The sequence below is a fragment of the Leptosomus discolor genome, chromosome 2 (assembly GCF_034619465.1).
Source record: "Leptosomus discolor isolate bLepDis1 chromosome 2, bLepDis1.hap2, whole genome shotgun sequence".
Taxonomy (NCBI): domain Eukaryota; kingdom Metazoa; phylum Chordata; class Aves; order Leptosomiformes; family Leptosomidae; genus Leptosomus; species Leptosomus discolor.
Window position 1 is genome coordinate 54,009,203 of NC_141392.1, and position 12,931 is coordinate 54,022,133.

The window sequence follows — 12,931 nt, forward strand, 5'->3', positions numbered from 1 at the left end:
ATCAGAGTGTTAGGTACTTATTTTCTTCGTGGTATGTCACCTAAAGCCACCCCTGGTTGTTCTTTTCCATTCAAGTGTATGCAATGATACTTGTGGAATTATTTAAGGGTGATGAATCCCTTATGGAAATTATTTGTCAAGATTATAGTATTAAATATTTCTTAAGAATATATATTTAACAAGTTGCTTTTTTCCAGACCCGATGGTAAAGAAACCTGAAGAACATGTTGAGATTGCTAGCCTATTTCTGAATTACAAATTGAATCTTATCACAATACCCACAGACATGTAAGTATTCAATGTGGTTTCAACATTAGCATTGTATTGATAGTCCATTTCGCTGTGAAAGCGCAAGAGCTTATGTTTACTTGTGTCACAGGCAAAAATTGCTCAGCTCATGTAGTTTAAAGCACATAAGAATCGGAGCACTCTATTGATTTATTGATGTGACATAATTAATTTGCAGTCAGTGAACTGTGCATTTAGGATCAATATCAGCAATACAACAGATAAACCACTGACTAGACACATGCAAAATGTTAATAAACACCTGTGAACTTCTGAACACCTTTTGTAACTAATCCCAGGAATTTCTAGTCATGCACACAGAAGTGTACATATGCAATTATATGCACCCTCCTGGCACTGAGTGTTATGAGCACACCTCTTTTGGGAGTGCAGGTTCTTCTACTTGCACATACTTCTTGTGAGAGATGCAAGTTGAGGTGCTCTAAGCTTTATACGCTACTCCCTACAGTCTGCTAAGCTACATGCTGGTGAGAAAGGCCACCAGGAGGTGGACATGCACACACCTGAGGGGTGGGTCCCTGCTTGTCACACTGTGTATGAACAGTCACTTAGGTGGATGCACATTTCTCAAGGCATCTGACATTGAAGGGCAGGGAGCACTGTGAGGCAAAAACACTTTGCCAGTTCCTCTACTCAGTGGACCCAAAGACGTAGAATATTCAGTAGATCACTTCCGCCAGAAACAGGAATATTCCTTGGAATCTTTAAAATTTTTCCTCAAACTACCGGTCTTTTTCAATTCTTGTACAATGACAAGGAAGTCCTTGACAGGCCAGTCAGTATTTTCATCACATATTTGGCATGGAACAATTAATGTCAATGTTTATGAATAAAACAGGCTGTTCTCTGTTCATTATAGTTGTTGTAAGAAGCCTAAGAGTGCAGCTGAAGAAGCTTGTGCTCAAAACACAGCTTTGTATAAATGCCTTGCATTAAAGCCTGTTTGGAAGTCCTATAGATCCTTGAAAACCAGAGTCTTTATACAGAGTGTCTTAGAGAAGAAGTTTCAGAAATTGGTTTATATATGACTTCTAGACAATATTCAGCATAATACTTGCTCACTGACAAGAAAAGAAGGATTACCGTTAAGTGTATTAGGGCCTTGGTTTCTTTCCTATGACCCACTGCATAATACATTTCTGTCAGGCTTCAGCTTATGATGTGAACATTTGGTAGACAACTGCTAGAATTATTAATCTCATCTCTTTTATTCTGACTGAACTCCTGACAGAGGAAGCATTGAATATATCACATACCAAGTGAGCACCGAAAGGTTTATGTTATTTTGAAGGATATTTCTTTTCTTGAGACTGAGTCCAACAACAATTTGTAAATTGTTGGAGGTGCGTGTATTTTTTTTAAGGTGTGTACACCTTTTGCTAAGTACGTCTTTAAGTAAACTGAATAAATTACATACTTGGTAGGTTCTGCATTTTGATCATTGTGATCGGATAGGTTGATAATAAACCGGTTAGGTAAGTTTGTTGGAGTTTTTTTGAGTTTTGTTGTTTTGGTTTTGTTTTTTTGCGGGGGGGTTGTTTTTTTTTTTTAACAGCAGCATTTGTCCGTGAAAGAAATGACCTTGGAATATTCTGGGAATATCATTGTTGTGCTGATACACTTGCATTTTATTGGTTAAAACCACACTGAATTACTTACTTTTTGTTTTCGAATAGTAGGAGTAGAAATACATAAAAATCCTCTAAGCAATATCCATTAACAGGTTATTAAAAGAATGGGAGAATAATAATTAAGATGTTGCAGTATTTGCATGTTATTATGTTATATTATTTTTTTGTGTTTAATAGATTGCTTCATGGTCAACTTACCCCATTTTGTCAAGGACAGTTTATTTAATGTGCTAAGTTTCCATGACAATCAGCTAATTTAATCTCTTGTGATTCAATTAACAGGTAGTAACCAAAAATGTATAGCAAGTATTAGCATTTCATTAAAGTAATATAACTGCTTAAATAAGATAAGGGACTTTGATACACAACTGGGACTGAAACTGGTTTTAATCTCTTGCTTTTATTCTAATAAAACATTTTGAAATACTTAAAGGCAAGATAATTGTGACCATGTTACTGCCAAAGATCTTGATATTTCATTATCCCAGTCCTTAAGAAGGGGGCTAGATAACACATGCTTACATTCTTCTCTCTTTATGGCTGCAATAACACAATTACACATTTTTGTCTAACTGGCATGTATGCAACATTGTTTTGATCTTGTTCTCCTAGTTCACTTAACAAGCAAAGAGTTATTTATATTTCCATCAGTTTTTACTTCTGCCTCTGCTGAAGTCAGCAACAGAGCTTTCTTTTACTACAACCAGAATAGGCCTTGCACAGGTTTCCTTGGTTATCATGTGTTTTAGATTTCTGGTAGCTATGGAGACATATTTTGAGGGAAGACAAAAACTATCCTGACACAAAATGTTTTTTTTTCCCTACCTCTAGTAAAGTATTGCATGTTAGAAATTTTTTTTCTTGTCTAGGGACCATAGAAATTTATTCACTTCTGGTGTTATCTTCTTGTTTTCATCAGCTGACTTGGGTTTTCATTTTTTGAGGGTTAGTTAAGAGGGCAACAGTACAGGTCTTTCAAGCGTAGTTATATGTGTGTAGTGCCAAGTCAGTAATGATAAAGAATATATGCATATATAGATTTTGAGCTGCCCTATTAAGCTGTCAAAATAAAGGAGGCACAAATTATTTTGACAAAATTCTAAGAATAGTAATTATGAAGACTGTCGTTTGAAAGTAAATGTATGGATTAAAGTGTTTGAATTTTCTTTTATTATTTAGCCACTTTCCACAGTCTGCCATCAAAAAAGGATTTCATTCCATATCCTGTCTCCCTTCTGTTACTGAAAGTGATGAAGATGTAGGTGACAGTAATGTGGATGTGAATCAAAGTGGGAGACACTCAAATGGAGAAGATTATTCTCAGGTAATAATTTTCCTACTTTTTTTAACTTGACCAGGTTTTGTATTCCAAAGACTAGTGAAAGACAAAATAGAAAATACTTAAATACATGGTTTTAAAGACTTTTCAGTAAGCTTCCCCCTCCCCACTATTCAAGTAACTTCCCTGCCCTTTCTACTTTATAGTTATATTGATGTTTACTGGGTGGGAAATCTTTCCTAATACTTTTTGGTCTAACCTTAATTTTTTATGATTTATTCCTCAGGTTCTGAAAGTCCTATTGCTAACATTATAAATTATTTTGATTTTGCTCTTTAAAATCAATTTGATGGGAGAATCCTAAGAACGTAGACAGAGGTCTTTATAAATAAATGTTACTTCATGGATTAGTGTTACGATTAGTGTTATTTCAGCTGCAGTGAAGGATGTACATAGGCACGTGACTACTTGAAAAATGTTAACTTTATAAACATGTGCCTTAAAATGGCATCCTCATTTGGTTCTCAATAGAAAGACTTCAGGCTAGATCTAGTAAAAGTGTTAAGGCTTCAATGCTGAGTCTGCCTGCTCTTAAATTTCAGAAGCTTTGCTTTCTGAGGGAATCCTCAGCCATGAATTAGACCTTCAGTCTTCCTGAGCAACACTCTGAGACAGCAACATTCCTCCGAACAGGTTCATTAGATGCAGCACGCTGACCACAGGTTGCCCAAGCTAGTCAGCGAAATGCTGGTTACTAGGTAGAAGTCTCCACTGTAATTCTCCAAGATAGATAAGATTAATCTTACCAAAGTTCAGTAAAACATTACTGGGATGACTTTGGGCAGTTATAACTATTGTGCGTTTGTTTTTTTTTCCTTGTTTCTGTTTTTGTTTTTAAATTGGTATGTGCATGTGCTACCTAAATCTGCTTTTAGATAAACCTTTAACAAAATTCTCCTTGTAATATTCTACTTTTGTAGAAATTTTGTCTTTTTATGGGACAAAGTGATAAATACACTTGGGGATAACTTTTGTGGCCTTTGGTTGATGTAAAATGACTGCCTGTAGGGTTACAAAATGTGTTTGAAGATCAAAGACATACTGTTAAGGATAGTATGTCATGAGATATCTTCATGAACAAAGAAAAAAAAATTTAGTTTGGTAAATTTTGAAGTAAAACGGGAATAATTTTCTATGTAATTTTTTGAGTGTCTATTTATATGTTTCCTCTTCGGAGTATACTCTTACACCATTTTTATATTTCAGATCTGAAACTCAGTTGGTTTAAACTGTTCTATATCTATTCTGTGTATAGAAAATGTACATGTGAGGATATAGTTATTGGGTATTTATGATTTTAAAATAAGGTGATTCTGTAGTGAAGGAGAATTCTTTGCAATAGAATATGTGTTTAGCTATACTATATTTTGTGTACGTTTTATAAACAATGGTTTAATTTGTACTTCATCTTTAAAAATCTTTTTAATAATTGCAACTTACAAAAATCATTACAAAAGCAGCAGGGTAAAAAGGAGCTGTAAGTAGCATCTTACAATATATAGTAATTATTGATTGCATGACTTCAGTCTCTCTAGCTGTACAAATATAGTTTTAGTTAGTTACAAATTAATAGACGATTATGTGCTGGAAGCATAAAAGTAGTTTGGAATGTCACTTTGATTTTCTCCCCTAGTCCAAGAGTGTAAGAACCGTGTGATTGTAGAAAGCTGGTCTGTCACAGTAGGACGTGCAGTCAAGGAGAGGCAAGGGCAAGTAAGAAAATACGAGACACATTGATAAAACTGGAATGGTTGAAAGAAGACATGAATGTGACTTAGTCTGAGGGCAAACTGATTCAGACATGAAATGTAAGAAGTCATGAGCAGCTAATTGACTTATACTTGAATTTTACTTTTGCTTCGATTTAAGTCTCAGCCAAAAAATGCTATACCTATTAATAGCTGCAGTATGTAAGTAGGACTGCAATTGTATGGATTGCAAAAGAAAATAATGTTTTTAACTTGCAGAACAATCTTCTTTATTTCACATATTAAATCTTTTAAGCAACAAAATTATGTGGATACCTCTGGGAGTATTGATTATGGGAGAGCTTTCTTTCCGTAGTTTTAAAACTTGAAATAGCTATGTATCTATACTTTTTTAAATAAAATAAATCAATTAGTGATTAAAAAAGCAAACACTGAAAGAGAAACTTTGATATCCCTGACTCACTAGGTTATTGCTAATTGTAGGATTTTGTATTGTATTATACTGAGTGCAAATAATCTGTCTCCATTTTAAACTGTGCGATTGCTATTCAGGAGATGTCTGCTTTAAACCCTTTCATATAGATTTGGTGAATCTTTGAGATGCAGCAGTTTTATGCTTTAAGCTGACTGAAATTCAGTCAGCTGCTGTGCCAGATCCTCAGGAAGTTTAAATTGGAATCTTTCAATTCACTCCTAACGGTATGAAGTTACATCACTGAATATCTGATTCGCTGTTCCTAAGGTCTGTTGTCACAGAAACAGAGACTAGTGATAAATGAAAGATAAAATTTTAGGAGCTGGATGTACCTTCTTTGAAGAATATCAGGTTGAAAGACATGGCATTATCCCTCATGTCCCCAAAGTACTCATGCCAAAAAAGAGAAATGCTTTATTACTGATTTTTTTCAAACTTTTTCCCCTGAATTTCCTATTCCCTCTGATTTTACAGTTATGAAAGCTTTTTGGATTTACATTAGGAAAAAAAATCTTTAAATATATATATATTATAATATTATTTTAAAATAAATTTCAAAAGCCTACTTGAATATTCTTCACCGTGATGAATTCTTTAATACAAGTTATTTCCTATTCCATTGAGAAGAAAGCTTTTTGATTTCTGTTTGAGGAAATGTTGAACAGTAACAAAGCAAGGAAAATCTGATCCAAATATGTTTACCATCAGAGTTTGCAATGACTGGCTGATATTTTGATAGGCTGACTCGATTGCTGTATTCAGAAATCTTAAGCAAAACACTCTGATTTCTCTTTGTGGCTTCAGCATCAAGCTCCCCGGCAACAGTACTTTCTACAGCAGAAGGGTTAAAATCATCACTCTCTCCCAGTGGCATAAACACAATATACTTGTTCTTTAATGTTCATGTTTACCTAATTTTTCATACTTCAGTGCCACCCTTTTATATATGCAAGCTCAGTCTTACCTCCTGCTTTACAACTGATACCACTCTATTTAGTTTGCTTGCTCTGTTGTTTGCTTTTTTCGTGTTCCCCATAAACATTCCAGGCTGTTGTGTCATAACAAGCTTTTTCTCCTCATTGTAATCCTTCTTGTGACAGATTTTGTAAGCCCAGTGAGTTGGTAATGAGTCAACAGGAGGGCTAGGCAGAAAACAAAAAATTTTCTTTACAAATTTTATATTTTTAAAAATTACTTCAATCTGCACAAAATGAAAATTCCCTGCTTAATTTTTCAGGGAAAAAAAAAAAGTGTACACGAGATATGAAGCACGTCAATTAGAAGAGGGATTTGAGAAGAGGAACACAAATTTAGACATTTGTGGTATAGAGAATCTTTTTGACAGGCCCACAAATACCTACTTGCTTATACAGATTGGGACAGCTCCAACGTTAGAGACTGAATAAGAGAGAAGCCAAGTTGGTAATCCGGTATTTTTAAGCCATTCCTATACCTCGGTCTGTGCACAACTTTGCAGCTGTTTGTTCTTTTGTACCACTGCCTTTTTTCAAAAGCCACCTCTGTTACCTTCTCCCACATCACTGCTAAAATGAGAATGTTTATTCCATTTAGTGAAAACAGTGGTATTCCATTTAGGGAAAACAGTGACTCAGGAATAGGCAAAAAAGATTGTGTCCAAGTGTCTATAGATGCAAATTCCTTTGATGATACAACTCTCAGGTCAACATCAAACATAGAAATTTAATACAGGGTTGGATCTTAAAAAATATTTTGATCATCTTTGTCATTTTGAAGGAAGATTTAAAATAGATTGTTAGTCTTAAAAATGGTATAATTGAACCTTTATTCCCTCACCTGCAGTTATATCCAGGGAGCTTAGTTTTGGAAGAAGACTGGTGTTTTTTACAGAAAAACTGGTGTGAAAATTTTGCCATGCATCATTTCTACCATAGAAAGGGATACTGTTTTTATAAAAATATCAGATAGACTTTAAAATATATTACTTGGTGGATTTGAATAAAATAATGGTGTAGTTAATGTTAGGAGGCTGAAAAATAAATGAATCCTTGAAAGTAACAAGATAGCTATAAATTTATGAATTGCCATTATTTTTGCAATTATGCGTTAATGATTCTAAAACATAATAGATGATAAATTAGATTTTTAAGTTACCCAGAGAATTTTCCTCACATCTTGCGTTCAGATTTCCCATTGATTGCAGGAAGAACAGTAAGTGACTAAATTCTCCCTGAATCTAACTGTGTGCATCCTTTCATGTTTCACAGCTGGATCCAAGTCTTTTTATATTTCTTTCTTTATCAGATACTGTGTCAGCAGAGCTGACCTTTCAGACAATGTGTGTTCATTAAGGAGAGAAAGTGCCTTTAGTTTCTCTTTCTGTGCCAATGTCTTAGTCGCTGTAGCTTACGCAACAGCATAACAGAATGAGAACTTCCTTGAGATTCCCAGCTGTCTCAGAATCAGGGAGGTTTAGGTAGACAGACATATCCTGTACAACTAAAGCAGCAGGCAGCTTCTGACTGTTACATTTTGCACTCCAAAAGCTGAGTAAATGACCCTACAGGAGTCTCTACAGAGCTGTGGTTAGGCTGCTTTCACAGCTCAAACTGGTGGAAGTAACATTACTAAGCATCCAGATTTTCCAGGGTATGTGCTTCTTTACTGGAAATTCTATTGAAGCGGTTTTTGAGGATTTTCTGCATCTCTTCAAGTCTTCCTGCTGCCAGCTGTTAATACCAACAAAGTAGCTGTATAGTAAGCTGCCACATGTCCATAGAAACATGGATCATGTGTACTGTCCATGAACAGCAAGCCTGGCAGAAAGTGCTGGACTCGTGGTGCAAACATTACAGTCTCCAAGGCTTGTATAGTAGATCTGATTATTTTTATTTTACACTTTGAACATGCCCAGTTTTTCTGAGAAGAAACTTGATAAATTGTACAGTTGACATGTACCTGTTTGGTAAACCCTATGACTCCTACAAGAAATTTGGCAATATTGGGATCTTGCAAGTTGTAGACTCCCATGCAGAAATATGACAGCTCCATGCATGCATACTTCTGAAGTCACAGTTTGCAGGGAGAGATAGTCCATGTATTACTAAAGATTTTTTTAGACCCAAATGTTGAGGCGTGACTGTCAACGTCATGTGACAAGTGATCACAGCTTGCCTTTTGTTCTGCACAGTTGTATGTACAGAAGTCTGGAAACAGGAGCTGAAGTACATGGGCAATTGTAAAATCCTGTTGTGTTCTTTTGAGCTCATTTGCTCTAGAAAAGCAAGAAATTAATCTAAAAAGCGATGTGTAAGAAGTAATATATTTCAGCTACCAAATTGTTCAACCATTAACGATTTCAATGATGTCTCTATTTTTCTCTTAATTGCTGTTTATATGAAATCTGTCCCCAGCTTTGACTCATGGAAATTCTTCAAAAAACCCACAACAGATTTGGAATAGAATTTAGGATTTGTGCTGTGCAAAAATTTGAAATTGTCTCAATAAACAATACTGCAGTTAAATTATAAGTATCCTTTGGAACAGACTCTTAAATCTGTAGTATATTCTCTTCTCAAAGACCAAACACCTAAAATTTTGATAGAGGTGAGATTCCTGAGCCTGTTCTGGGTCTGTGGAGGTGCTGTAAACCGCTGCAGGATGACTTTTATTGCAGCTAGGGATTAAAGTAGAAAGCCATAAGGCTTTCCTCTAAGGAAGCACTCCCAGGTCTGTTTATATTGTGCATGCAGTGTAGTCTGTAATAGGAGGGTTGAGGCAGACCTGGAGTTATGGCACAATGATATTGTGCAAGCTTTAGGTATTGTTGTGACCTGCCATCCAGTCTAACTTACTCAGACCCTCTAAATTATGTCAGTCTGCTCCTCAGAAAATGTTTCTAGATCATACTGAGAAAGTATAAAAGCAGCTCCAAGTCAGTATAGCTCCCTCAACTCCTCTTTGAAATGCAGAACAGAAAATCACTCTGTGTGTCCAGATGTTGGCCAGCTCAATGCTATCAGTGTCAGCATTAGCAGCTTTGACACAGGTAAAGATGGGTCTATATGGGGAGTTTGGGTGGGGGGAAGGATGACAAATCTTGTTAAAGGGAGGCCTGGGATGAAAAGGAGCCTGCAAATTTATTTGCAATAGCCTTTTTAGGCTGTAATATTTATCTTTGCAAAGCAAAGCTAGTCCAGCTAACCCATTAATAGTACCACATTCAAATATGAAATAAGATGGAAACTGGAATCTCTTTCTCCGCTCTCCCTCCCTTGTTAAAAAAAAAAAAAAAAAAGGCAAGTGAGTCTTGTGCAGAGTATGTTGCAGGTAAGAGGGCAGTCAGAAGGAAGGATGACTAGCCATGCATTTTTAACATCAAAGATTTTAATCTCTCAAAGAAAAGGACTGTCTCTGCAAATTTAATGAGTGGAGTTTTTGAAAGGCTGGCTAACTTGTTTTCAGCTTTAAATGTAAGTGGATATTGCATTCATATTAATTCAGCAGCTCTAGCCTGGAAATGGAATTTACCAGGATAAAGTTGTTTGCCAAAAACATCAAAAAAGAGCAGGCTACTTTTTATTTATGCAGCTGATAGGAAACAAAAGTTGCTGTAGCAATCACGCATGCTGTTGCCAATGACAGTTGTGTACACTTGCACAGCAAGAAATGCTTGTTGGAAAGGAGCCCTTCCTATACTTTCCAAGAATGGAAACTTAGAATAGAAAAGAACAAAATTGGTTCTAGAATAGGTCTAATTAGTTCTTAGAATAGAACTTACTTTATTGTCAAAGAACAGTAATATCAAAGAACGTTTTTTTTTAATAGCAGAGGAGTAGACATATGGAACAGTTTTATCCCAGATTCCAGATCACATGTACTTCTCTTAGAAAAACATCAGTCTGTCTATTGGTGATGTATATGTAGGTGTTATGGTGAATATTAAAAAAAAATAAAAATACTGCAATGATAACTTACTAGTTTGTTTCTCCATCTCAGGAAGGTCTGCCTGAAACCCAGGTATTTTCTTTAACAAAATAATGCAAGATTATAATCACCATTGTTGGGTTTTGTTTGTTTGTTTGTTTTACTGTACAGGAGACCACCCTCTTTTGGCAGCAAAATACAGAGAGAGCCAGTAAAGGTAAGTGGGTTTGACGTTTATATTCAGACTTCTGCCATTCCCATATTGTTTGGCCTCAGTGTTAATCCTCCTGTACAAATATCAAGTCTTACTTATTTTTAGGTGTTGGTTTTATGGGAAAAGACTTTGAAGAACTGGTGATAGCATGTATTATTACATAGAGCAAAATCTTCAGATTGGGATTAAAAAAAACCATAAAACAAGAATAATTTGAAAAAGTAACATTTCTCATAAGTTACTCTCCAGTAAAATACACTGGATTTTGTACACAGAGCTCTTTTTCTAATCACTGTGAATTATACTTCTTTTTTTCTGAAATAGAAGACAAGAAAAATGGACAGCTTCCATTTTAATATATGTTACTTTTTTAATGTGTTTGAGATTAGTATTTGAAGAGTATTCAAACTGAGTCATTTTTTCAAAATGAACGCTTCTTTGTTTAAGTGAATGTTTTAAGGGTTTGTTCAGGAGAAGTTAGTAAGAGCCTTCTTTTTAAAAGAAGTGACCAGATTTTCTTGGTGCACAATGAACCTGTTCTAAAACTACATGCTAGGAAACACCTTGCCTTTAACCAGAGTTCTGAAAGTGAATCTCAGCAGAATAACATGTGAAACATGTGACTAGGATTCATGCTTTATTTACACTATTCATACGTGTGACACTTGTCTCGGTTTTGGTTTTCAACTCTTCAGCCCATGTAGGAGCCTGTGCAATGCACCTTTGCTTTTTAAGCATTTCTGAAGGTCGGTATTCGTGGGGGGAAAGGCATAGAATGCCATTTTTGAAAACATTATCTTTTTAATTTGTTCTCTATAAAATATCTATGATCCCCTCTTCCCATAATTGAGAAATACAACAAATATCCTCTCAGTTAAAGCATGTGCACAGCTTCCTAACTTCTACAGTAATTAAACTCAGTAATTTTACCCAAGATGTTCAGATATTTTCATTATCTTCATTCCGGAAAAATGTGCAGCCTATCAACCATATCTAGTAACCCCCAAATAGGGTAATACAAGATAAGGCTATAAAGAGAGGGGGGGAAAAAAGCAACAACCAACCAACCAAAATCCTGGGTCACAGTAAAAGTATAATGAAGAGTGAATACATTTATGATTTTTAAATATATTGAAGTAAATGTAAATCATACTTCTCCAAATAGTAATATTCTCCAATAGTAAATAATTTTTAAACAAATTTGGTAGACTTATGTTCAGTAGAGGCTAAGGATATGATTTTGAGGTTAGGCTTTTAAGAACTGATAATGATTGCAAGTACTATGGTGCTTGAATGTCTTTTTTTAATGAATTCTTATTTTTATTAATATCATCCCAGTAAAAAAGGACCAAACCAGAAGAATCTCACTGTACCAAAATGCTACAAATTAATGAACTGGAACTATATACTACAGTTATTCTCTTACAGCTCAATGCCGAAACCTAATAGAATAGAGTAGTTTGCAGTAGATGACTCTTTAAGGCTACCATGAATATGTTGAGATCTTGGAGTATTTTTGTAGCTGTCACCATTGACTGATTCTGAAGTTAATTATGAACTAAACCCATCTCAAAAAAATTCTTTTTAAAACAAACAAACAAACAAATCATTGGGAAAGGAGGCTTAGTAATACACCTTGGCCTAATGCTTTGCATTGTGCCATGCATTGTAGGTTATGAGGGTTACTTTTACTTTTACTTGCTGTTATTTCAAAACAATTCATTAGGACTCTTTCAACTCCACAGAATATCTGAGAGCATGAATGATGAACCAAAGCTGAGAGAAACAGAAATCTTTGAAAAAATGTTTTGAGTATGGGAGTTTTAATACACTTTTTAATATGGCTAAAAATTGCTCACGTTGTGCAAAGTATGTAAATGAGAATTCAGTAACTTTATCTCTTCAGAGTTTGGTTGGCAGTAATTAGACAGTTCAATATATAATTAGTCTAATATCAGGAAAGTTCTCTCTGTTCACTTGAAGCGGATTTGAAACACATTCCTATTGAGAACAGTGATATCTTACAAGTAAACTCACAGATATAAACAAATCTTTTCCTGGGTAAATAATTGCTTTTCAATATTTCAGCCTTTTGGTTTAGGAATCTCTGTCTGGTTTTTCTTGTTTTAAAAAAAAAATAAAAATTTTTATACCCATTAGAGTTTATATCTCATTAAACTACTTAGGCTGCTAATGTTCATTGAAATTTTGCACTATTGAGATTGACCACATGCAAGGAAATGTTTTTGGAAAAGTGTAGTGTATCACTGTCGTTCTCTAGAATGTCCTCAGAGTAGGAAATCATAGCTTGGCAAATCTACCAAAACAAAAATTTGTCCTAAAACATAT

At 35.0% G+C, this 12,931-nt stretch overlaps 1 protein-coding gene across 1 annotated transcript in view; it reads left to right on the forward strand.

Moving 5' to 3' along the window:
• Positions 1-12,931, forward strand: part of ADGB (androglobin) — a 122,616-nt gene that overhangs the window by 45,965 nt on the left and 63,720 nt on the right. The window contains exons 11-13 of the mRNA XM_086460412.1: positions 198-288; positions 3,120-3,264; positions 10,540-10,585. Of these exons, the coding sequence (XP_086316538.1) occupies positions 198-288; positions 3,120-3,264; positions 10,540-10,585 (282 nt within the window). The remainder of the gene's footprint in view (positions 1-197; positions 289-3,119; positions 3,265-10,539; positions 10,586-12,931) is intronic.